This window comes from Nuphar pumila, chromosome 2 (assembly GCF_984573655.1).
Source record: "Nuphar pumila chromosome 2, dmNupPumi1.hap1.1, whole genome shotgun sequence".
Classification (NCBI taxonomy): Eukaryota; Viridiplantae; Streptophyta; class Magnoliopsida; order Nymphaeales; family Nymphaeaceae; genus Nuphar; species Nuphar pumila.
In genome coordinates, this window is record NC_143250.1 from 121794518 (window position 1) to 121821076 (window position 26559).

Sequence of the window (26559 nt, forward strand, 5' to 3'; positions counted from 1 at the left end):
ATGGAATGCACATGTGTATTAGTAGTGTGTATTGTTTTTGTGCGTGTGCATACATAAAATCGATGAGTGCTGGCATGTAGTTAATGACATGCATTGGTCCCCATGTTTACTTGCATTGATTCATGAATAAAAGCATGCAATTGACATGAATACATGCATTAAATGAAATCATGTATTGGACATGAACATGAGTATTGAGTGAAAGTATGCTATTGACTTGATTATGCATAATGAATGGAAGCATGTAGTTGATTGAATATGTGCATTAAATGAAAGCGTGCACTTGTCACTATCATATGAATTGAATGTAAACATGCTGCTAAATATTCTTGTTTCATGCGCATAGTTGAGATTCGCATATATGAACGTGCATTTAGAAAACATATAATTTATTTCATATATGGCATGTTGTTATGGTTTTTGCATATGGTGCATCGATGATCAAAATAAATCATCGTAGGACTCGAGCTTTGGTTTGCTATCTCTTTATTTATTTTACATGCATCATAAAAATCACATTAATATTGTTCCACTGTATTACACTGTTCTATGCTTTTCCGCAGGCGGTAGTCCCGTGATGGTTCTCACAGGAGAATATGCGAGCTTGTGCTTTTGTTTGCATATTGATTTATAAGTTAAAGAATTAATTATTAATAATAAATAAAAAAATAGTATAATATACGTTATGAGATCTCTCATCATTAGAATGAGAATCTTAGAATTTTAGTTTTGGGGGACCACGAGGATACAAAAGCTCTGTATGCATTATTGATTATCCCTGAACCCGATATTGATGTTCTTTCTCTTGACCACGGTTTTAGGGAGAGTCTATCACTTTACCTAGGGGTGGTGTGTAGACACAACTGTTGTTTTGGTATGCCAAGAAAAGTGACACTTGTGGATGAGTGATCCCTGATGTCCTGACATTAGATGGGTGGTCTAATGTTACAAAAGCTATTTCTATCGATGGCTAAGTTTGGAACCAAGTAATAAAATACAACTTGTGTGCTAAGTTACCCTAGGAACCCTACTTGACCTTGTAAAATTTTACCTGTTTGGTGTATCAACGAGTAACGGTAATTAAAAAGAGAAACTTAAATTATATGCATTTAATAAGGGTATGCATATAAAAAAAAACTCTAATAAAAGATAATAATTTACTTATGCATTACACTGAAATTAAGAATGTTTCTACTATGCATTAGATCATGCATATTTACTTGTGATATATGGATAAATGCATTATATGTATTTTCTTTTGCATAACATCATGTCTTTAATGCTTAATTAATGTTTCCTCTTATTTAGAAATTGTTTCAAGTTACTTACATGATTGCCAAATTATGAAACTGTCATAATTGCATTTCCTCTAAATTATTGCATGAATTCTTATTTATATTTTTTATGCTCATTTATTTCATTAAAGAGATTTGTATATAAAATTTCTTTGATTTCTGAGACTCCTACTTTTGTGATTTTCACAGTCACAAGGGATCAGTGAAGTAACTTGCTTCTAGGGAAGCTACGAGCGCTACACGGTTGCTAGATAACTTCATAGAGGGATAACATGACTCTGTTTTTCTATACTTTTTTCTTACATTTAATTGTCTATGCACTCTGATTTCTTATGCAGTTGTCTCATGACTATTATTTCTTAATTAATAAAATTTGGTTTGCTATGGTTTGGACGATAAGTATAAGATCTCTTGTGGTTGGTTGAGTTATCCAATTGTGAGTGAAACTGTAAAGGCCGAGTCTCTGGAAATATTTCTGCAATGGTTAAAAAAAATTTGTGCACTTTTTCTTGGGTATGAGTTGGGGTCGTTACACTATGTTGACATAATCAATTGACCAGATTGTTAGAGATGTCATCTAATAAGACCGTATTTTTTGAGCTCATAATGTTATAATGCATGATTGTAATGTGACATATGCGACCCAAATGAAGATTATTAGATAAATCGTGCAGACCTACCTATGTTTAATCATACATTATAAATTATCTAAGGTTAAGGCCCATATAAAGTGATCTTATACGATTAGGCCATATGACATCTCATAGAGTATGTTTATATCATGTGTAAAGACCTCATGTGCCCTCATTTGTCAAATTTTGATTTTTATGACGGGCTAAATTGAAAATAGACTATAAGGTTGTTAAAATTAGGTTATGGTCCCCAAAATCATATATAGTGACTGATCTCTTTTTCTTCCTCATCAAGGAAGAAAACTGTTTCTCTCTCATTAGATTTAGAGAAGAAGTAAATGCCACATATAGAGGTTCTGAAAGATCAAACCTGTCAAGATCTATCAGAGCAACAATGGATTCAGGTACACTTCTGCATTACGTTTCGTTTATGTTCTTTTTAATAATTTATCACGAACAAGTTTAACGATCAAATAAAGTATTTTCTCGAATTTTAAATCCAACAAAAAGAACATATAAGCTAAGTTTGGTTGTCCGAAATGGTGACTTGAAATGTATTTACCTCTCACCGAATCATTGTTTATCTTTGATCTTGCTTATGTATGAGTCCCTTGCTTTGTGCTTACAGTCTATGATGAGAGTTTTTATGCTTATTTTGTATATTTATCTGAATGTGAATATATAATTGTGATCTTGCTTATTTTGTATATTTATCTGATTGTGATCAAAGGCAATATCTGAAGTATTTCATACCCCAAGTTTGACGAACAATGTCATCAATTACAACTGACTTCTGTGTGATAATTAAGAGCTATTTGGTTAGTATGTCGTAGCTGAAACTGATAGAATACTAGATAGCTAGGTCGGAATTTCATACTGAGTCCGGTCTGACAAGTTTCTTGCTGCACATGCCTTTGAAGGTTGCAATGTGATCTGCCCTTAGTGAAGCCTTGGCTGGTTGATATATAGATTAGCTTGTGCTTGCCTTTTTTTTATTAACAGGACTATAGTGTAGACCTAGTGTTTTTGATTTGTCTCTTTGATATCAGTCGTGGTCACCTATGTGTTTTTAGTTTTCTTTGGTTGTTTGTCATCAACTAGTGTCATACTGTTTCACGTGCAGTTGCAGGCACTAAAAAGAACATAAATCAGTTAGCGTGGGAGAAAAAATAAGTGATGGGTATGCTAGTGGTGTCAAACAGATAATTCCAAATCGATATTCAGGGTAAAAACTCCATTTTCAACAACAACAACAACAACTACGCCTTCATCCCAAAACAATTGGGGTCAGCGATATGAACCAAAAAAGAAATTCATTTTGGGTCTTCCACATGAATCCTTTTCCTCCAATCATTTCTATCCAACGCCATGTCCTCGGTGAGGTTCAAAGCATTCATATCCTTTCCTATCATCTCCATCCAAGTCTTCCTAGGCCTACCCCGACCTCTTTTAACTAATATATTTTCCCATTTCTCCAACCTTCTAACTGGAGCATCATTAGGCCTTCGCCGAATATGTCCAAACCACCGTAAACGATTCTCTCGCATCTTATTTTCAATGGGTGCAACACCTACCTTCTTACGTATCTCTTCGTTCCGAATCTTATCTTTTATTGTATTTCCACACATCCATCTAAGCATCCGCATCTCAGCTACACTCATTTTTTGAATATGATGTCTCTTGGCAGCCCAACATTCCGTACCATATAGTAAAGCGGGTCTAATAGTCGTCCTATAAAACTTTCCCTTCAACCGCAATGGCATTCTACGATCGCACAGCACTCCAGTAGCACTTTTCCATTTCATCCACCCAACCTTTATCCTATGATTTACATCTCCATCAATTTCTCCATACTTTTGAATGATGGATCCCAAATATTTGAAATAATCATTCACCGGTATATCTTGCTCACCAAGCTTCACTACACTCCCATCACTACTTCGTTGCTTACTAAACCGACATTCCATATATTCAGTCTTACTCTTACTCAACTTAAAACCTCTAGCTTCCAATGTCTGTCTCCATAATTCTAACTTAGCATTAACCCCAGCTCTAGACTCATCAATCAAAACTCCATTTTATTTGAGGTAAAAATCCAATTTCAAATTCAGGGCAAAAATTCATGATTTTAGATATAATTTCTTAGTTGAATCATATCTGGGCAAAAAACCATAATAAACTTGTTAAAACATGTAAAATAATGAATGAATAGCATAGCATTTGAGTACGGTCCATGACTGTCCAATAATGAATGTAAAATATGATCCAAAATGAAGTAATTCAACCCATTATCCATGACTGTCCAATTTATCCGGCATCAAACAACTGATATTTTGAAACATAGCATAGCATTTGAGTACGGTCCAAACAAGCATTGGATTTAGAACAATTATTAGGGAACTAATGTTCTGTTTTATCCTTTTAGTTCATTTCGTCCAACCCTGGACAAGCCATCAAACATACCCTTAAACCCGATCTGCTCTTCCGAAGAGGTCACGACCATCCGGTTAAATACAAATTCTTTTTTTTTTAGCATGCAGTGGATATGGCGTCATGCGCGGTAGCAGAAGCTTTGGGCGCGTTCTATGCAACTCAGCCAGGCAAACCATTTTACTACTCATGCAACAAGGTGAGTGGGACAAAGCGGCAGAATGAGGAGTAGGAGAGTTACAAGTATACAGATAGACGAGACCCACGGCCCAAAGGGCAGAAAAATGTCTGCATGATTAAAAAAAAAAAACCCGTGGCTGTTCCTCTATTTGGTGGGTTGGTTGGTTGATTGGATGCGATGATGACAAGAGAGGGCGCTGAACTAAGCGAAGCGAGACATGGCAGGTCTTTCGGGCGTCTTCTCGCCGTCATGCCGCGCAACGTGCAGCCTTCCCTCCGTCTTGCACTTCTCGCGGTGGCCCGAGCTATTGAGCGCCACGAGCACCCGCCACCCTCTTTCGCTTCTCGTCCGCGCCAGTGCCACAACCGCACTCGAAACGCCTGTCAGTCTCCTTCTCCTTTTCCTTTCTTCTTCCTCTTGTAGCATTGCTCTTCACGTTCTAATTGCGCGACAAAGTGAAATTCTGTTGGTTTCATTCGTTTTAGTTTAGATTGCTGTTTTTTCCTTTTTCTCTTCTTTCCTTTCTTCTCACCTTTTTGCTTTCTCCATATGATCATGTTGCTCTTTCATCCGGACTTTGATTTGAACGAGTTCGAGAACATAAATATGTTTATATATAGGCATTGGGTTACTAGAGTTCGTTGCAGTTTGCGTAGGGCTTTGTTGCAATTTTCTCATGGAGGATTGGTATATGATTCGTGTTGGAAATGATCTGAATCTCGAAAAGGTATTTGTGGGGTATGTTTCCGGGGTTGATGGATGGGTGGGAATTTGTGACTTTGTGAATGCGTTGGTTCATAATTCAAACTCCCCAGGAAGTGGGTCTGTGAAGGAGTTCAGGAGTTGGCTTTTCTCCATTCCAAATATGAGAGATTCCAAGAATTGGGCCCTTAGCTTATCTCCAACACCAAATTCCCACCAATTCCTGTCTCCCAAACAGGCATTTGGTTTGCAAACGGCATAGAAGTAAGCAAAAGTTGGAACATGGTGTTTTGATGAAGTATAACGATTGAAGGGAATAAGAGGTTAGGTTCGTAATGGGAGTTCTTTTTGGAAGCTTTAGCGAAGTAGGAAGAATCAGTTTTGGTATAACTTGGTGAATAAATCATTCATGGTTTCAAGTTATTCTTGGGTAATTGGTGTTTGGTGAAAGTATTGCACGGGAGACTTTTGCTGTGGAAGGGTGTTCTTTAGTGTTGGTAACGATAAAATAATATATCTTGTGGATCTTATAAACAAAAAAACTTGGTGAGATGAGACTTTTGACAAACTTATTTTTGTTTATAAGTTTATAATTATAAATATGGTTCACTTCTTTGTAAGGATAAGCCTCCTCCTTAGAACCATGATGATCACCTCACACTTGATGCCTCTATTCCTGGTAGTGTAATTGTGCTAGTTATTGCTTATGAATTTATGCTGTTGTTAAATCCTCAATTCGCCCTTGACATTTTAATTTTTCTGCAATGCAAAGGTTTCAGCACTTCATGAGCGTATTGATCATTTGATTTCAATTAATCACAAGTCGTATAGATATTTCACATTTCAAGTGGATCTCAACGATGATCCATGGTCATGGGCATGGTGTAATGTGAGATGCAGGCTATGTCACATGGCATGGAGTGGCTAAAAGGACACAAACACACTAAATTTGTTTGTGTAATTTATTATTTAGTGTTACACAAGAGGACACAAAGCAGTAGTAAATTGGAGTATCCTTGTGAGTTAAGTCACAAGTTGATGGGTGCTGCACACACACATGCACGCATGGAGGCATATGCATATAGGCAAGCCTCTATGTCAGAGGCTAGATATGCAGATTGGTTACCTTTGTATGAATTGGTAACGGTGCAAAGATCAGGATGATGATGGTGGTGATGATGATTAGCAGCTTTGAGATTATGATTCTTGAAATTTTTCTTCAAAGAAGCAAAAAATCCAGTACCAATGCCAGTTGTTTTCTTGTCAACATTCTCATTTACGGGACCATGCTAAGCTCCATTTCCCATTAGGTTATATCTTCCAAATAGCTTCAGACACCATTCTCTCACACACCAACTTAGGATTGCTACGACTTTATCCTTCTCATGTCACCGGCCAATCCTCTACCCTTTTTTGCCGTTGGAAACTTTCTCTTGCCTGCTACTTCTGGTTTAACCTCCTGGAAGAGGTCAAATAGTTTCTTTCTTTCATTATTTGCTTTCCTTTGTACAAGATGAGCATTTGGTTTAGATAGCACGATATACCTCATCAATTACAAATACTTCTTCCCCTTTATTGATTTTATATATTTTGTCCATGGTTTTAAATTCTTTGGCTGCATTCCTTTTCTTGTAATGGGCCTTTCCTACCACATTTAATATCACATAGGTGTGGGTGTGGACACGACACCTTAAAAAAATTGGGTGCGGGGAGGGAAAGGGGACCGTCTAGCACAAGGGCAGTCCAAAATCAACAGGTGATTTTGAACCGTCCGATTGTTCTCCCTCTCTCTCTCTCTCTACACTATCCTCCCTTTCGAACTCACTCCCACCTTGTCCCTCCTCCACTTGTCAAGAACCACCATGGTAATAGGTGGCCACCTATGATCAGCCGCCTAGCGATGTCCGACCACCAGCTACTGCTTGCCAGAGATAGATTTTCACCCTTTTTCTTTGTTGGGTCTTAGGGTAGCCACCATGGGCGGTTGGTGGCTTGAAACAACTTTTTCTCACTCAAAACAAGAGAAAGACCCTTACCTTAACCGTAGAATCGAGAAAAACCGAAAAACGATGGGTTGATTGGAGAAGAAGCCTTCTTCTTCTTCCTCCTTCCTCCTCTCTTTCTTCCTTTTTTCCTCTTTCTTTCTCTCTCTCTCTCTCTCTCTCTTTCCCTCTATTTTTTTTGAACCTTATATAGACCATTAGGGGGTGATGCCCCCCCCTCTCGAGCCCCTTCTAGATGGGCTGGAGAGAGAGAGCCTTCCCTTTTTGGGACTCTCACTCTCACTTTCCTAAATTTTTAAAACATCTTTAAGTTGACTTTTCAAAGTTTCTTTCTTAATTCAATTAGACTTTCTCAAACTTTCTTTAGCTTTCTAAAGACCATTTAGGATTCTACTAAGGAGTCCTAATTAGTTTCTAAAAATTGAAATTCGGAATTAGACAATGCCGCAAAAGGGATAGACATAGGATAGATCCTAGAATTAAGTGGTGGGCACTGAAAGGAGCTAAACAAGGAATGTTTGTAGAGCAGGTAGTTAAGGAAGTTGATTGGTGTCTCGAGGAGGATTCAGAATCAATGTGGAATAAGATAGCGGGTGGTATGAGAAAAGTAGCTAAGGAGGTATTGGGTGAGTCTAAAGGCGGTGCACCACTAGGTAAGGATACATCATGGTGGAACGAGGATGTCAAATTAGCTATTAAGGTTAAAAGAGAGTGTTATAGAAATCTAAGTAAGAGTCGTGATAGTGAGAATTTGGAGAAGTATATGATAGCAAAGAAGGAAGCTAAAAAAGTTGTTCGAAACGCGAGGGCTAAGGTATATAAGGAGGTTTATGACAAGTTGGATACCAAAGAAGGCGAGAAGGATATTTATAGGCTTGCAAAGATGAGAGATAGGAAATCGAAGGATTTGGGTATGGTTAGATGTATCAAAGATGAAACGCAAAGGGTTTTAGTCAAAGATGAGGAGATTAAGGAGAGATGGAAAGATTATTTTGATAAGCTATTTAATGATAGTCATGCTCAAGATCTTGGAGACTTCTCCATTCCTTTTCATGAGATAAATCGTGACTTCATGCGCAAGATTCAAAAGAAAGAAATTGCAGAGGCTTTGAAGAAAATGAAATCAAGAAGGGCAGTTGGCCCATATGGTATACCTATCGAGGCTTGGAAATGCTTGGGAGAGAAAGGTTTAGAATGGTTGACAAATCTTTTTAACTTGATTTGGCGAACAAATAAGATGCCTAATGAGTGGAGGAAGAGTACTTTGGTGCCTTTATATAAGAATAAGGGTGATATACAAGATTGCACAAACTATCGTGGTATAAAACTCATGAGTCATACTATGAAACTTTGGGAGAGGGTGATTGAGTCTAGGTTGAGGAAGGTTGTCATGATATCGGAGAATCAATTTGGTTTTATGCCTGGAAGATCAACTATGGAAGCTATACATCTTCTTAGACAACTTATTGAAAGATATAGAGAGAGGAACAAAGATTTGCATATGGTTTTTATTGATTTAGAGAAGGCATACGATAGAGTACCTAGGGACGTTCTCTGGTGGACAATGATGAAGAAAGGTGTTTCTCTCAAGTACATTAGTATAATTAAAGATATGTATGAAGGAGTAGTAACCAATGTCCGCACTTGTGGAGGGGTGACAACCAATTTTCCGATAACGGTTGGGTTACATCAAGGATCTGCTTTAAGCCCTTTCCTATTTGCGATAGTGATGGATGAGCTTACGAGATCAATTCAAGAAAATGTACCGTGTTGTATGTTGTTTGCTGATGATATTGTTTTGATTGATGAGTCTAGAGCTGGGGTTAATGCTAAGTTAGAATTATGGAGACAGACATTGGAAGCTAGAGGTTTTAAGTTGAGTAAGAGTAAGACTGAATATATGGAATGTCGGTTTAGTAAGCAACGAAGTAGTGATGGGAGTGTAGTGAAGCTTGGTGAGCAAGATATACCGGTGAATGATTATTTCAAATATTTGGGATCCATCATTCAAAAGTATGGAGAAATTGATGGAGATGTAAATCATAGGATAAAGGTTGGGTGGATGAAATGGAAAAGTGCTACTGGAGTGCTGTGCGATCGTAGAATGCCATTGCGGTTGAAGGGAAAGTTTTATAGGACGACTATTAGACCCGCTTTACTATATGGTACAGAATGTTGGGCTGCCAAGAGACATCATATTCAAAAAATGAGTGTAGCTGAGATGCGGATGCTTAGATGGATGTGTGGAAATACAATAAAAGATAAGATTCGGAACGAAGAGATACGTAAGAAGGTAGGTGTTGCACCCATTGAAAATAAGATGCGAGAGAATCGTTTACGGTGGTTTGGACATATTCGGCGAAGGCCTAATGATGCTCCAGTTAGAAGGTTAGAGAAATGGGAAAATATATTAGTTAAAAGAGGTCGGGGTAGGCCTAGGAAGACTTGGATGGAGATGATAGGAAAGGATATGAATGCTTTGAACCTCACCAAGGACATGGCGTTGGATAGAAATGATTGGAGGAAAAGGATTCATGTGGAAGACCCAAAATGAATTTCTTTTTTGGTTCATATCGCTGACCCCAATTGTTTTGGGATGAAGGCGTAGTTGTTGTTGTTGTTGTTGTTGTAATAATTAAATATCTGGAAACTTCCAGAGGGTACCTTATCCCTTTGGGAGTCTTTTTAACTCTAAATTAACTTTAGTTTAAATATAAAAGTGAATTTAAATCTGGACTTTCATTGGGCATGGGTTTTGGATCCTGATTCGGATCCAAGATCCAAATCCATATCCAAAATCTAAAATCCAAAATCCAAAATCCAAAATCCAAAATCCAATTGGGTCCTGGGCTGGATCAATTCCAGATTAATATGGGTCTTGGATAGAGTCCAGATCCATATTAATTTTGATTAAATACACTGGATCCAATCCGATCCAAATCCGGCCCCGACCCGTCGATGTAGTCCTTTTTTGAAAAATTGCGATTTTTGGGCCAACCGTAACCCGAATTCAGAAAAATAAAATATCGTTACACTCATAATTTCAAGACGCATCCAACGATATATAACTCGAATTTCGCTTCTGAATTTTGCCTAAAAATAACCCGAATTTCGCTTGAATTTAAAGGTTGAAAATAAAACTTTTTCTCACATTTTAAGTGGCTCATTTAGGCCTTGTCGATGAGACCTAGGCCAAGCCCAGACTCAAAAGCCTTGACCTAAAATCGAGAATCTACCGATTTTTCCTCTATACTTAGCCAAATTTCTGAAAGATCTCAAAATAACTAAGTGTCAAAATATGCGATATTACATCTCTACCCCCTTAAAAAAATCATTTATGTAATTAGAACGTACCTAAAATGTGTGGGTAGTGTTGACGCATATTCGCCTCAGGCTCCCAGGTGCACTCATCCAGTCCGTAATGCTGCCAACGCACCTTTATGAACGGAATCGTCCTACTACGAAGCATCCTCTCCAGGCGATCCACTATCTTAACTGACTTTTGTTCTGTTGTCAAGTCAGGCTGTATCTCGATCGCCTCATAGTGAATCACATGTGAGGGGTCAGGTATATACTTCCTCAACATCGAGATATGAAAAACGTCGTGGATCATCGAAAACTGAGGAAGTGCCACACGGTACACGATCTCCTCAACCCGTTAAAGGATCTCAAAAGGTCCCACATACCAAGGACTCAACTTCCCCTTCTTCCCGAACCGGAAGACACTTTTCGTAGGAGAGATTCGTACGAACACGTGATCGCCTACGTCGAAACTGAGCTCCCTACACCGTTGATCAACATAGCTCTTCTGCCTGCTCTGTGCTGCGACTAACCTCTGTCGGATTAAACATACCTGGTCCGCATAATGCTGGATGAAATCTTGAGACTCCACTGCTTTCACTCCAACCTCATCCCAGCACATGGAGAATCTACATGGTCTGCCATACAGAGCTTCGTACGAGGCCATACCAATACTGACATGAAAACTGTTGTTGTACGAGAACTCTGCAAGCTTCACATGATTGTCCCAATCCAAAACGCACACTCTCAACATGTCCTCGAGTGTTTGAATCGTACATTCCGTCTATGGATGGAAAACTGTGCTGAACTTCAACGTAGTGTTAAGGGTCTTCTGAAGCTGGCGCTAGAACCGAGACGTAAAACGAGGGTATCGATCTAACATTATCGAACACGACACCCCGTGAAGTCTAACTATCTCATCCACGTAGAGATCAGCCAAATTCTCTAAGCTCTGACTAATCCTGATAGAAAGAAAGTGGGCACTCTTCGTTAGTCTGTCCACTATCATCCAGATGGCATCGTGCTGTCGTCGGGTTCTCGGCAACCCTACAATGAAATCCATCGATATATCATCCCACTTTCACTCTGGGATATCTAGTGTCTGTAGAAGTCCACAAGGCCTCTGGTGCTCGATCTTCACCTGCTGACAGGTGAGACATCAGGACACAAATTCATCGATGTCCCGCTTCATCCCATTCCACCAATAAGTTCTCTGAAGATCTTTTAACATCTTGGTGGAATCAGGGTGACAGAATATCTAGACCTATGGGCCTCACTCATCAGCTCCTCCTGCAGTGCCTTCAGGACTCACCATCTGTCTCCGAACATGATGGTCCCATCCTCCCCTCGACGAAACTGCGCTTTTGGCTTCTAGGCACGCATAACTTCTCAAAATCTGGATTGACTAACTGAAGCTCCTCGATCCGATCTATAATCTCTGGTCGAGCCTGCGTCCCAACACAAACGATGTGTCCTGAGTCATCCACAAATGGCTGTCATCTGACAAACTCCTTGATCATATCCCAACTATGCTCTATCAGACTGGCTGCCGTGACCGACGCCTTCCTGCTAAGCGCATCCGCCACCATGTTCACTTTATCAGGATTGTAGGCGATAGAGAAATCGTAATCCTTCAGGAACTCCAACCACCTACGCTGCATCAAATTCAAATCACGTTGAGTGAATATGTACTTGAGGCTCTTGTGATCGGACAAGACCTCGAACTGCTCTCCATATAAGTAGTGGCGCCAGATCTTCAGCGCGAAGACCACTACCGCTAACTCCAAGTCATACGTGGGGTAATTCTTCTCGTGCACCTTTAGCTGCCGAGAAGTATACGCGATGACCTTTCCGTGCTGCATAAGAATACAACTAAGTCTGGTCCCTAAAGCATTGTTGTATACTACGAATCCACCCATCCCAGAAGGCAACGTCAAAACCGGGGCCGTGGTCAACCTCTTCTTTAGCTCCTGAAAGCTCTCCTCACATCGAGGTGACCAGTCGAACTTCACCTTCTTCTACAATAGTCAAGTCATCGAGGCAGCTATACGCGAGAAGTCTTGGATGAATCGACGGTAGTAACCCATCAATCCCAAGAAACTCTTGATGTTAGACACGTCTTCGGTTGCTCGCATGATAATACGGCCTACACCTTGGTTGGATCGACCTCAACGCCTTTCACAGAAATCACATGATCGAGAAATATCACTCTATCGAGCCAAAACTCACACTTCAAGAACTTAACATAAAGTTGATGTTCTCTCAGTGTCTACGCTCTCGGTGCTCCTCCACGCTCTCTGAGTATATAAGAATATTGTCGATGAACACTATGACAAAAGAATCCAACCACAAACTAAAGACCCGATTCATGAGGTCCATAAATGCTGCAGGGGCATTGGTGAGTCCAAAAGACATCACCAGGAACTCATAATGCCCATATCTGGGGCTGAAGAAGCAGCTGCAGGAGCTTCTTGACAAAGGCTTTATTAGGTCAAGTGTATCTCCTTGGGGTGCACCGGTCTTCTTTGTCAAGAAGGATGGTTCCATGCGGCTTTGTATTGATTACCGCATGCTGAACCAAGTGACGATGAAGAACAAGTACTCCTTGCTTAGGATCGATGGTCTGTTTGATCAGTTGAGAAAACTTTCAGAGGGTACCTTATCTCTCTGGGAGTCTTTTTAACTCTAAATTAACTTTAATTTAAATATAAAAGTGAATTTAAAGCTAGATTTTTGTTGGGCATGGGTTTTGGATCTGAATCCGGATCTAAGATCCAAATTCATATCCAAAATACAATTGGATCCTGGGCTGAATCAATTTCAGATTAATATGGGTCTTGGATAGAGTTTAGTTCCATATTAATTTGGATCAAATACATTGGATCCAGTCTGATCCAAATCCGGATTCAGCTCGTCGAGGCGGTCCTTTTTTTGAAAAATTGTGAACTGTATTTTGCCCGAAAATAACCTGAATTTCACTTGAATTTAAAAGTTGAAAATAAAACTTTTTCTCACGTTTTAAGTGGTTCGTTTAGGCCTTGTCGATGAGGCCTGGGCCAAGCCCAGACTCAAAAGCCTCGACTTAAAATCAAGAATCTACCAATTTTTCCTCTATACTTAGCCAAATTTCTGAAAGATCTCAAAATAACTAAGTGTGAAAATATGCGATATTACAAAACATGTTCTTGCCATTATTGCACAACACCTCATGATTATGTTTGTGATGCCTAAGAAGACGGTTAACAGATTGCAAAAACCATTTCAAAAATTTCTATGGGCTTGTAGCAAGGATGGTAACACAAGAGGTCTAGTGAGTTGGCAAACAGTCTCACTACCTATGGAAATTGGTGGGCTTGGCATCCGAGATCTCCATCGCACCAATACAACCTTTATTATTAAGTGGTGGTGGGTGATAATGTACAAAAGATAGCATGGTAGCCAAGTGCCTGAAGGAGAAATATGGCATATACAGATGGCCATGGGAATCGATACAGGATACAAGATGGAAAAATGGTTTGGGTTTTTTGAAGGGGCTTGTCTCAGTTTTACGGTCTTTTCTAGAATACATTAAGCTGTACTTGGGTGATGGAGGCTCTGCGAGCTTTTGGTGGGATGTTTGGTTGGAAGACCAGACCTTGCGAGATTGTTTTCCCAATCTATTTCGTGTGGTGACTGAAATTAACCAGTCGGTTGCCACTATGTGGTCTGAGAATGTGGGTTGGTGCTTTGATTTCAGAAGAACACCATCACCTGCAGCAATTTGTGAGCAACAATCCTTTATTGCACTCTCCTCTATTGTATCTATGCGAGATAAGGATGATAAGGTCCTTTGGAAGCTTTTTTCCGATGGGAGCTTTTCGGTGAAGTTTTGTTACCGAGCACTTTGTCCAGCTGCAGTAGGTTATCTCCCTAAGGGGGCTCTTTGGGGTGAGGGCCTCCCGCCGAGAGGGTCAACATTTGCATGGTTAATCTTGTTGGACAAGGTTAAAACTGATTCCTTTCTAAAATCAAGGGGATTCCATCTTGCGAGTAGATGTAGAATGTGCAACTTTTGTGAGGAAACGACAAATCACTTATTTAATGATTGCGAATTCATAAGGGTCATACAACAAGAAGTCTGGGGGGAGCCAGATCGACCTTTAGCAACCAACAATTCCTTTAGAGATATTCTGTTCCCATGTGATTTCCATGGGAAGGGCTCCAAATGGGTCCATGTGCGTCGTTGTTGGCTCTTGATAGCATGGTGGGCAATCTGGTTGGAGAGGAACATGCTGTCTTTCAACGGATGCTCCAAGCCATTGGGGGTCGTCCTTGGCATGACACAATGGGAGCTAAGACGTCACAAATTGAAATGGCCTGATTCGGATTTGAGCTGGATTAATCTCCCCCAGTTCAATTGTTACATGACAATGAGAATGATATTCGCATGTTTTTAATTTTCTGATTATTTGTATTACTTGGCCTTAGGGTGACACCTCGTCCCTATGTATGCGATGTACTGATTATTCTTATACCAATGAAATGTTTATTTTCCTTCAAAAAATATGGATCTACAATCTCAGTCATACCCTAACTCGAACCTGTACCTAGATGAAATTGGGTCAAGTGTGGGTCCAGTATTCAGATTCAATTTAAACAGGTCTATTTAAGTCCCGATTTGTTGACCCAATTTATACCCAAAACTGTTAACCCGTGTGGATCCGCAAGTTTGGTCATACCACACTTGGACTTGCACTTGAATCAAGTTGGGTCCAGTTCAGATCTAATTTGAAACCTGATTCTAAATTGGGTCTGACAAGATGGAGTCCAAAGCTGGCCGAGAGAGAGCACGTGGTAAAGCTACTTTACTGTCATCTTTTCATTTGTAATTTTGGTAAGCATACTGCTTCCTTTTTGGGATGGAAACCCCAGATTTTTTTTTTATATTTTATATTTTATATTTGGCTTTTTTGTCATGTTCTTTAAATCAGCAGACTCCTTCAGTTTGGGGTGACAACCCTGGAAAGAAAAAACGGCGTAAACGTTCACGCTTGTGTGTGCGTGTGTGTAGATATAGATATAAATATTCATGTTTGATGCTTTCAAATTTTAATATTTAACATTTCATGTAGCAACTCTTTTCCATTTCAGAATCTCAAGTTGAATGGAAAGACCAATAGGAGCATTGATATTTTAGCTTGCCCTATATGCTATAACAGCTTTAGAAGAGAAGACAATGTTGATCGAAATACGTAAGTTGTTTATGTAATAAATAATCGTACAATTCAAAAGGCTTCTTTCTCTGCTAATATTTTTAGAAAGTCAAACATCAAGAATGTTTAAGTTCGTTTTGCATTGATAACACCCAAATGGTTCTTGGGAGAGTGCAGGATCTCCTCATCAAGATCTAGTGCTTATTGCGAGAAGTGCAGAAAAGCTTATTCTAATGAGGATGTATTCCTAGACTTGGTCGTTGCTAGCGATTCAAGTGAATATAGTGAATTACAGCCATTATTCTCAGAGATTTTCCGGTATGTTGTTACAAGTTACACTTCAATTAGGATCATGTGCCTGCACAATTTTGTGCTTTACAAATTATCATTTATTAGAACATGCTGCTCTGCTTTTGAAAAGGAAGCAAGTGATGTGCAAATATGGTGATCAAGGCATAATTGTAGTAATGGAAGGACAAAATTACACAATTTTCCTCTACGCTTTTAATGTTTACAAAGAAGATAACCAGTTCTTTTTCCTCTTTTCTCTTGCCTTTTCAATGCCAAAATTTGGCATTTCCTTATAGGAGCATCATATATTTGTCTAAAGACTCTAGACATTTACTTTTAGCTCTTGAATCATCTTAGGATTTGTTGCTGACATAATTGTTATAATTTTGTCTATATATACATTCTTACCTCTGGTGCATGTAATAAATTCAAAGGCCACTCTGTCATAGAGAAACAAACACAAATGCACCCGTTTTTTGGATAAAATCTTTTATCTGGACAATAGTCCTCTTTGGATAAGATCCTTAACAAATTTAGTAGAACCACAACCACACTGAGTATCAAGAAAAGACCAATCTTGTTATTTAGTGGCAGGTTGTAGCCAAATTGTGAGTGACCTACTTGTGTAAATTTCTCTCCATTTGTTTTTTCTGCATGGGCACCACAAGGCGTTCAACGTGTTTTGGTTAAAACAAAGCCACATTATCACTGCATACAAGAAAATTACAGTAACAAATAAGTGAAATGGTTTGGTCAAATATATTAATATAAGACTTATGGCTACATTAATGTTGTAAAAGTTGTAATTGTGTATTAGAAGGGTCTAAGATATGGGTTTATCACCATATTGTATCGTATTATAAAATATATCACAAAAGAATTTAAAAAATTGAAAACAATAAAAAATAAAAAATTTAGAAAATCATAAAATTAAAAAAAGAAAGCATATTTCAACATTGAAACTACTAGAAGTAGAACATCAAATAAATCAAATGAACCTACATATAGACTACTAGAACATATTGAATAACAAGTAGTAACTACTAAGACAAAGTAATATACTTACTATAATAGTCACATTAAATCATTAACAAGTCTAAAGTATGAACTTTGGATACAACAGTAACAATGTTCTAGTGATTTATTAATCAAATAACAAAAGAAAAAAAATCCTTCAATTCTACATTGCTTCATTAGTCATGACAAAAACAATACTAGAATGAGCAATCTTCTTCTTCTGAGCCATTCCTTTCCAACTCCTCCTTTAGCTCAGGCCTTGCGTAATCATTCCCCTCTTTTTCAAGTTCAACTGGAAAATTAGCTTTCAGTTGCCTCTGATCAGCATTGTCTTTCAAGATGCCTGACTCTTCTTGCACCTAATCATTCAATCTACCTGTATTGTCAATTTTGTTGTGGTCACAACAGCTCCTATGGAGTCTCTTTGATTCTTTTTGTATGTCTACAAAATGCAAATAATGTATGTATCTTAATGTTACTGATATAAACATTAAAACATTATAAGTTTACCACAACAACAACTACGCCTTCATCCCAAAACAATTGGGGTCGGCGATATGAACCAAAAAAGAAAATCATTCTAGGTCTTCCACATGAATCCTTCTCCTCCAATCATTTCTATCCAATGCCATGTCCTTGGTGAGGATCACAACATTCATATCCTTTCCTATCATCTCCATCCAAGTCTTCCTAGGCCTACCCCGACCTCTTTTAACTAATATATTTTCCCATTTCTCCATCCTTCTAACTGGAGCATCATTAGGCCTTCACCGCATATGTCCAAACCACCGTAAACGATTCTCTCTCATCTTATTTTCAATGGGTGCAACGCCTACCTTCTTACGTATCTCCTTGTTCCGAATCTTATCTTTTATTGTATTTCCACACATCCATCTAAGCATATGCATCTCAGCTACACTCATTTTTTGAATATGATGTCTCTTGGCAGCCCAACATTCCGTACCATATAGTAAAGCGGGCCTAATAGTCGTCCTATAAAACTTTTCCTTCAACCGTAATGGCATTCTACGATCGCACAGCACTCCAGTAGCACTTTTCCATTTCATCCACCCAACCTTTATCCTATGATTTACATCATCAATTTCTTCATACTTTTGAATGATACAAACAAACAACAAACAACAACTACGCCTTCATCCCAAAACAATTGGGGTTGGCGATATGAACCAAAAAAGAAAATCATTCTGGGTCTTCCACATGAATCCTTCTCCTCCAATCATTTTTATCCAATGCCATGTCCTCGGTGAGGTTCAAAGCATTCATATCCTTTCCTATCATCTCCATCCAAGTCTTCTTAGGCCTACCCCGACCTCTTTTAACTAATATATTTTCCCATTTCTCCATCCTTCTAACTGGAGCATCATTAGGCCTTCGCCGAATATGTCCAAACCACCGTAAACGATTCTCTCTTATCTTATTTTCAATGGATGCAACGCCTACCTTCTTATGTATCTCCTCGTTTCGAATCTTATCATTCATGTATTATACTTTTGAATGATAGATCCCAAATATTTGAAACAATCATCCACCGGTATTTCTTGCTCACCAAGCTTCACTACACTCCCATCACTACTTCGTTGCTTACTAAACCGACATTCCATATATTCTGTCTTACTCTTACTCAACTTAAAACCTCTTGCTTCCAATGTATGTCTCCATAATTCTAACTTAGCATTAACCCCAACTCTAGACTGATCAATCAAAACAATATCATCAACAAACAACATACACCACGGCACATTTTCTTGAATTGATCTCGTAAGCTCATCCATCACTATAGCAAATAGGAAAAGGCTTAAAGCAGATCCTTGATGTAACCCAACCGTTATAGGAAAATTGGTTGTCACCCCTCCACAAGTGCAGACATTGGTTACTACTCCTTCATACATATCTTTAATTATTCTAATGTACTTGAGATAAACACATTTCTTCATCATTGTCCACCAGAGAACGTCCCTAGGTACTCTATCGTATGCCTTCTCCAAATCAATAAAAACCATATGCAAATCTTTATTCCTCTCTCTATTTCTCTCAATAAGTTGTCTAAGAAGATGTATAGCTTCCATAGTTGATCTTCCAAGCATAAAACCAAATTGATTCTCCGATATCATGACAACCTTCCTCAACCTAGACTCAATCACCCTCTCCCAAAGTTTCATAGTATGACTCATGAGTTTTATACCATGATACTTTGTGCAATCTTGTATATCACCCTTATTCTTATATAGAGGCACCAAAGTACTCTTCTTCCACTCATTAAGCATCTTATTTGTCCGCCAAATCTTGTTAAAAAGATTTGTCAACCATTCTAAACCTTTCTCTCCCAAGCATTTCCAAGCCTCGATAGGTATACTATCTGGGCCAACTGCCCTTCTTGATTTCATTTTCTTTAAAGCCTCTGCAATTTCTTTCTTTTGAATCTTGCGCATGAAGTCACGATTCATCTCGTGAAAAGGAATGAAAAAGTCTCCAAGATCCTGAGCATGACTTTCATTAAATAGCTTATCAAAATAATCTTTCTATCTCTCCTTAATCTCCTCATCTTTGACTAAAACCCTTTGCGTTTCATCTTTAATACATCTAACCATACCCAGATCCCTCGATTTCCTATCTCTCATCTTTGCAAGCCTATAAATATCCTTCTCGCCCTCTTTGGTATCCAACTTATTATAAATCTCCTTATATACCTTATCCCTCACGTTTTGAACTACTTTTTTAGCTTCCTTCTTTGCTATCATATACTTCTCCAAATTCTCATTATCACGACTCTTAGATTTCTATAACACTCTCTTTTAACCTTAATAGCTAATTTGACATCCTTGTTCCACCATGATGTATCCTTACCTAGCGGTGCACCGCCTTTAGACTCACCCAATACCTCCTTAGCCACCTTTCTCATGCCACCCGCTATCTTATTCCACATTGATGTTGAATCATACTCAAGACACCAATCGGCTTCCTTAACTACCTGCTCTATAAAACTTTCCCTAAAACAATATAAGTTTGAGAATATAAAATAGTAAGATTACCTTTTGTCTTTCTTATAAGTAACAAATACAAGATCATTTAATTATGAGTACCCCAGCTGATTTGTTGACTTGGTGTGGATGTGCTAAAAAACCCTTAATTTTTCTAGTACCCATTAGTATTGCATGTCTGGCTCAATGTACATTAAGCAAAGGGGCACAACTTGGGAACATCTGCACCAAATCTATTCCACCATTGATTTGAACAAGAAAAAAAAGATCATAAATTCGTAATTCAAGGCACATAGCACACAAAAAAAATCAAACATAGTTACATTGCATTTTAAATTCATATTATATTTCATTCCAAATGCATAGATGGTCGCATTAAGTCACAAGATTGGAGAAATAGTCACGTAATGGATTGCATTTTACCTTCTAAAATCCCTTTACCTTTGGTTATAAGTGTATAACTATATATTAAATGGTTTTCTGCACATTTTCATTTGAATTCAGATCTTCAGTGGTATTTAGGTCTCCTTCACTTTTTGTATCTTCTACATATGTGAGGGAGAATCTGATAGAGGGGTTCAAGTAATAGGTTGCATTGTAAAATATCCTGATGAAGCTGGTCCTTCCATCTTCTATCAATTGATCTTCCAAGATGGCTCATAATATAACTTCTTGCCCTTGAAATTATCTTTGATTTATTCTTTTGTTTTATCCATATATTCATATAAGTAGGCATTGATGGACTATCATCACTATGCACTTTCCTCAACAGGTTTATAAGTGACATAGTCTTCTTTAGAAACATGTTGCACCCCTACCAAAAATATAAAGAGAACATTAACTCTACCATCTCAATCCCAATTCTTCTTTTTTATTATGGACAAGTACTCCACTCTTTTATTGCAAAGATATATTTCAATGCTTAAGTGCAACACAAGGTTTTGCACTATCAGAACATTTATAGTAAGATTGTTAATAAAAGACATTAACTCAGTGCCATTGGTAAACCTTATCATCTAGTTGAGTACCAATCACGATTGTATATGAATTTTGTGATCTTCTTGCACATCTCAATGACATCGTGAAATCTGTTTCTCCAATGTCTTCGAGCATAAGATCCAAACAATGCATTACATATGGACGCAAAACAAAACACATTGATTCTGAACCTTTTTCTAATAAACTTGAAATTTGTTGCATCATCAATAATGAATTGGTACAACATTAGAAGACCCAACATCTTCTATCACTTTTTAGAATATCTCAGTCAACTTATTTATCTTGTATTTGTTTAGCACACCAATTTCCTTCAAAAACATCACTCCCTTAGGACAAGAGACCAGAAACTTCATCAAATTTCGCTATTTTTTCGCTGTCCAACCATCTGCCATAATGATGTAACCTACAGCTTGTCAAGACTCTTCAAACTTGCTCCTAGGAGACCAGAATTTTTTCCTTCAATGCATGTTAAGAGATATCTTATACTAGGCCCCATCCTGGTAATGTAACGTAACCTATAACTGAAAAGATTTTTTTGCATTAAATGATATGCTTTTACATCTCCACATAGTCATTGAAAAAGAATGTTGGCAAGTTCGGGTCGGTTAACTCAAGCTAACAAGTTTTGGGTTACTGACAATTGTGAAGTCTCATGAAGGAAACACCCAACTGCTAGGTTCACATGCTCGATGATGTATTTGGAAGTTATGATAAAACATATATCAAGTTGTATATTTAGGGTCAGTTTAGGTGAGAAAAATCAATACCTACCAATTACACACCTTGAAGATTGGTAAACCATTTTCCTAGAGTAGCTCCTTCCTTCATTCCTCTAAACACTCCTAGTACTACTGCTACAGGTAATAACCATGCCTTTGCCTCTTTGCTGTTGAAAAATCTACACTTCATCAAAGCCATTGACACTAGCTCCAACACTTCCACCTGTCTCAGGGCCCTTGTACTTCTTAGGAGTAGCAGACATATATTCCAACTTCTAATTTCTACAATTTTTTGTTTTTTATTTTTCCTTTGACTCTCCTGTAACAATTCATTTTTCTGCGACTTTGCGGTGTCTCATAGTTTTCTAGAAGCATGTGGGGCGACATTTTGCTTTGCACCAGCCAAATGATTCTTCATTATAGATATTCCCTCATAAATCTCCTTCTCATAATACTTGCATCAGTTAATCGACAATTATTCTTTTACATTGAATGCAATGCATCCAAGTTGAGTCTCTTGATTTTTTTTTTCAAAAACAAGATATTTATGCAAAAATGTTTTCCAAAAGAAAGTATATCAGACTTCTTAACTCGCAGTTTCTAGCCTTAAGATCATCTTTCTTAGGTTGGATGAGTTATCCAAGGGCGTTTTAGAGATAATTTTGCAAAAAATACTTTTCTAGGACAGATGAGGGTAGATCTTGCAAAAAACCTATTTTCTAGGGCTTAGATTTAGATGAAATCATGCGAATCCCCTAAATTTTAATGTGATCTAATGTAAAATCGGCAAAGTTTTTTTTTTGTTTGGATGTGAAAGGGGGTCAAACCTTACCCTTTTTGGCTTTAAAAATTTGATCAGAAAAGGCTGGATGTGACTTTTCAGGTCCCTGGAACTTTAGGTAGACATCTGTAATGAAATATGCGGAAATACAAAAGAAGGGTCTCTAAGGGTTTACAAGATCATAAACACAAAGTACACATGCACAACACAAATCCAACTAAGGGATAATACAAGAGCACAAAAGCATTACACAAGCATTATGTGCATTCAAGACAACAAAAAGTTTAAAAGATGAACACAAGAACATAAAAAATATATATTTTATTGAGCGTAAATGCTTAAATAGAAGCAGTATCTTACAAAGAGAAGAAAAACTCTATATAAAGCCAAGATGAGCATTTAAGAGAGGCATTTACTTGGAACTGTCCCATAGGCAGTCACTGTTCCAATAATCATATTTATGACTGTTGAAACAATCCAACTAGCTGTTGGACTGTTCCAACAGTCATGTAGACCCCTTACACTATACAATAAAGACGAATAAAATGAAGAACAAAAATACAATATTGTCCCTAGTGGACAGTCACTATTTACATGAAAATAGCAAGACCAAAATGCCTCTAGAGAGCATTACCTATTACATAACATACAATATATATATATATATATATATATCCCCCCTCAAACTTACGGTATGATAACCAAAAGTTTGAAACTATAAGTCCTTGAAGGTCTTAATTAAATAAAGTCTTCAAAATATCTTTATGATGCATCAAAGAATTTTGCAAATACAAGTCTCCAAATGTCTTCATTGGTGATCGTCCCCGAACGCCTTCGTCGATTATCTCCATCTTCACTCAATCCATCGCATCTTTAAGAACATGCACAGAGAACAAAACAAAGGTTCCAACTACAAAAAGAAAAATATCCTAACCCAATAGTTTTAAAACAAATATATTTTTGAACAAGACAAACATTAGATAATCATTAAGAAAGGTAAGAGGAGTATACCTCAAGGATAATTTTTTATGAAATCAAATCATCAACCGAAAATCAACATATTTTTCAAAAAAACATAAATACTGATCATAAGGGAATTTGATCATTAATGGACATATAAATCATTAAGAAGAGATAAATAATTATGCATAAATAATATCCCAAGGATTTTTAGACAAACATTTCAAATGAAATAACAAATTATCAACGACAACATGCATATATAAAATATTACAATTAAAAAAAAAACCCTCAAGAAAAGAGGAGATAATTAAATTTACACATACAACAATGCGAACAGGATAATCAATATGAAACACATATATATCCAACATGCAATTACAACATATTTAATGCACATAATAATGAAAGAGAACAATTTCACAAATCACAACCTATTAGAATTTATTCACACAACCTAGAATGGGTTTAAGCACAAAGGCCAAACATCAATCTTAATATATATATATATATATATATATATATATATATATATATATATTAATGAAATGCACATAAGATGCATGGAATTTTATCAATAAACATTTTTCCATATAAGTAAAAAATGTTTAAAAATTTTATGGAGAGATTTTAAAAAAATTCCACATAACAAAAGGAATGATATTTGCAAATCTCAATAATAGTTTGACCACCATATGCAATCACCTCACTAGACCTCAAAACCTCAAAATTCAAGTGGATCAACGACTAGAACAAGTGTAAAATCACAATGCCACTAATGGGCTAAAAAACACACAAAAAGTATTAATAACAAACATGTCTTGTCTACATACAATGACACTTAAAATAAGTCTATCAACGACTAGAACAAGAGCATAACCAATGGGTGCACATAACTCACCACATTAAAAACAATATCTCTTTGTCTACATATAATGACACTCAAAATAAGTGTATAAGCTACTAAAACAAGAGTATAATCACAGTGCCACTTATGGGTTAAACAAACACACAAACATGCGAGTAAACATCTCTTGTCTACATATAATGATACTTAGATAAGAGGCATAATAGGAGTTAATACTCGAGGTAAGAGAGTTTGTAATGAAAATAAACTAATATAACTAAGAAGAATAAAGATATCAATTTTAACAATCTTTCGAAACACCATGGTTTAAAAAATAGATAGCCATTATAGATAAACACAATTATAAGCATCTAACATAATAATAGTGGCCAAATAAACAAATGAGTGATATAACACACTCATAGAACCAGAGATCAAACAACCGTCAGTTAGAGTAGAACTATATGCCAACAATCTAAATTAACAAAAAATGAGGTGCATACGACTCACCCCAACAAACATCTTTGGTTCAACAAAGCCAATATGGATGCAGAGGCCAATCAACTATCAATCAGACTCAAGTCAAGTGACAATACATCACTCATAACCCTTAAGAATCTAAACTGATAAGTGCTAAATTATGTAATCAAATCATGTAATGTTATATATATATATTATATATATATATAAGGTAATACATATACATATATTAATATATATGTATCTACTTATTATATATATAATATATATATTTCTATTATTTAGCCATAGGGGTAGTTTAGTCTTTTTTCATTTTTGCGCATATTCATTTCTTGAATATGTATTGTAATTTTTCCCTTTTTATTTTTTCTCTTTTTTCCTTTTTTCTTTTTTATATAATCAATGTACTTTGTACCTTGGGGGGCCCACCACTAGTCGTTGGGCCCCTCCAACGATCACATTTGTGACCGTTGGAGGGGCTCCAACGACTATGTGGGAGCCCCTCCAAGGGGCTCTCCAAGTCTTATAAAAGGGGCTCTCCTCCATTATATTTTGCAAGGCTTTGGGATTATAGCCCAAGCTTGTGTTAGTGGAACTTATGACTTTTGGGTTCGTATTTGTGCATTTGTGAGTTTGTGTTGTGCATTGTGTGCACAAGTGTTTCAAGTGTTCTTGTTGGGCGTTTGTATACGCATTTATTTTCAAGAATATTGTAATATTGTTTGTAGTAAATTGTTGGAGATACTTCATATGGTATTAGAGCCTCGTTTGAAGAAGAAGGATCATGCGTTTCTTCTCTTTTGAAGTGCCTCGAAAAACGTGCCTTCAAGCTATTGGAGTTTGGAGTGGATCATCTCCTTCGGGCAATATTTTAGAAGCCTCTTTTGTCAAGAAAGAGTTGAAAAGCCTTTAAGGTACATATTGTTTTTCATAATCTCTCCTCTCTACAAACAACAACAACAACAACAACAACAACAACAACAACAACAACTACGCCTTCATCCCAAAACAATTGGGGTCGGCGATATGAACCAAAAAAGAAAATCATTATGGGTCTTCCACATGAATCCTTCTCCTCCAATCATTTATATCCAACGCCATGTCCTCGGTGAGGTTCAAAGCATTCATATCCTTTCCTATCACCTCCATCCATGTCTTCCTAGGCCTACCCCGACCTCTTTTAACTAATATATTTTCCCATTTCTCCATCCTTCTAACTGGAGCATCATTAGGCCTTCGCCGAATATGTCCAAACCACCGTAAACGATTCTCTCTCATCATATTTTCAATGGGTGCAACGCCTACCTTCTTACGTATTTCCTTGTTTCGAATCTTATCTTTTATTGTATTTCCACACATCCATCTCAGCATACGCATCTCAACTACACTCATTTTTTTAATATGATGTCTCTTGGCAGCCCAACATTCTGTACCATATAGTAAAGCGGGTCTAATAGTCGTCCTATAAAACTTTCCCTTCAACCGCAATGGCATTCTACAATCGCACAACACTCCAGTTGCACTTTTCCATTTCATCCACCCAACCTTTATCCTATGATTTACATCTCCATCAATTTCTCCATACTTTTGAATGATAGATCCCAAATATTTGAAACAATCATCCATCGGTATTTCTTGCTCACCAAGCTTCACTACACTCCCATCACTACTTCGTTGCTTACTAAACCGACATTCCATGTATTCTGTCTTACTCTTACTCAACTTAAAACC

At 37.4% G+C, this 26559-nt stretch overlaps 1 protein-coding gene across 2 annotated transcripts in view; it reads left to right on the forward strand.

Annotated features, from left to right (window-relative positions):
- Nucleotides 1-4630: 4630 nt before the first annotated feature.
- Nucleotides 4631-26559, forward strand: part of LOC149846964 (putative methyltransferase At1g78140, chloroplastic) — a 65005-nt gene continuing 43076 nt past the window's right edge. Inside the window, exons 1-3 of one of the 2 annotated variants that reach the window (XM_089998234.1) lie at nt 4631-4920; nt 15674-15774; nt 15913-16053. In XM_089998234.1, the coding sequence (XP_089854360.1) occupies nt 4756-4920; nt 15674-15774; nt 15913-16053 (407 nt within the window). In that variant the 5' untranslated portion in view covers nt 4631-4755. The remainder of the gene's footprint in view (nt 4921-15673; nt 15775-15912; nt 16054-26559) is intronic. The other variant, XM_089998235.1, reaches the window with a different exon arrangement.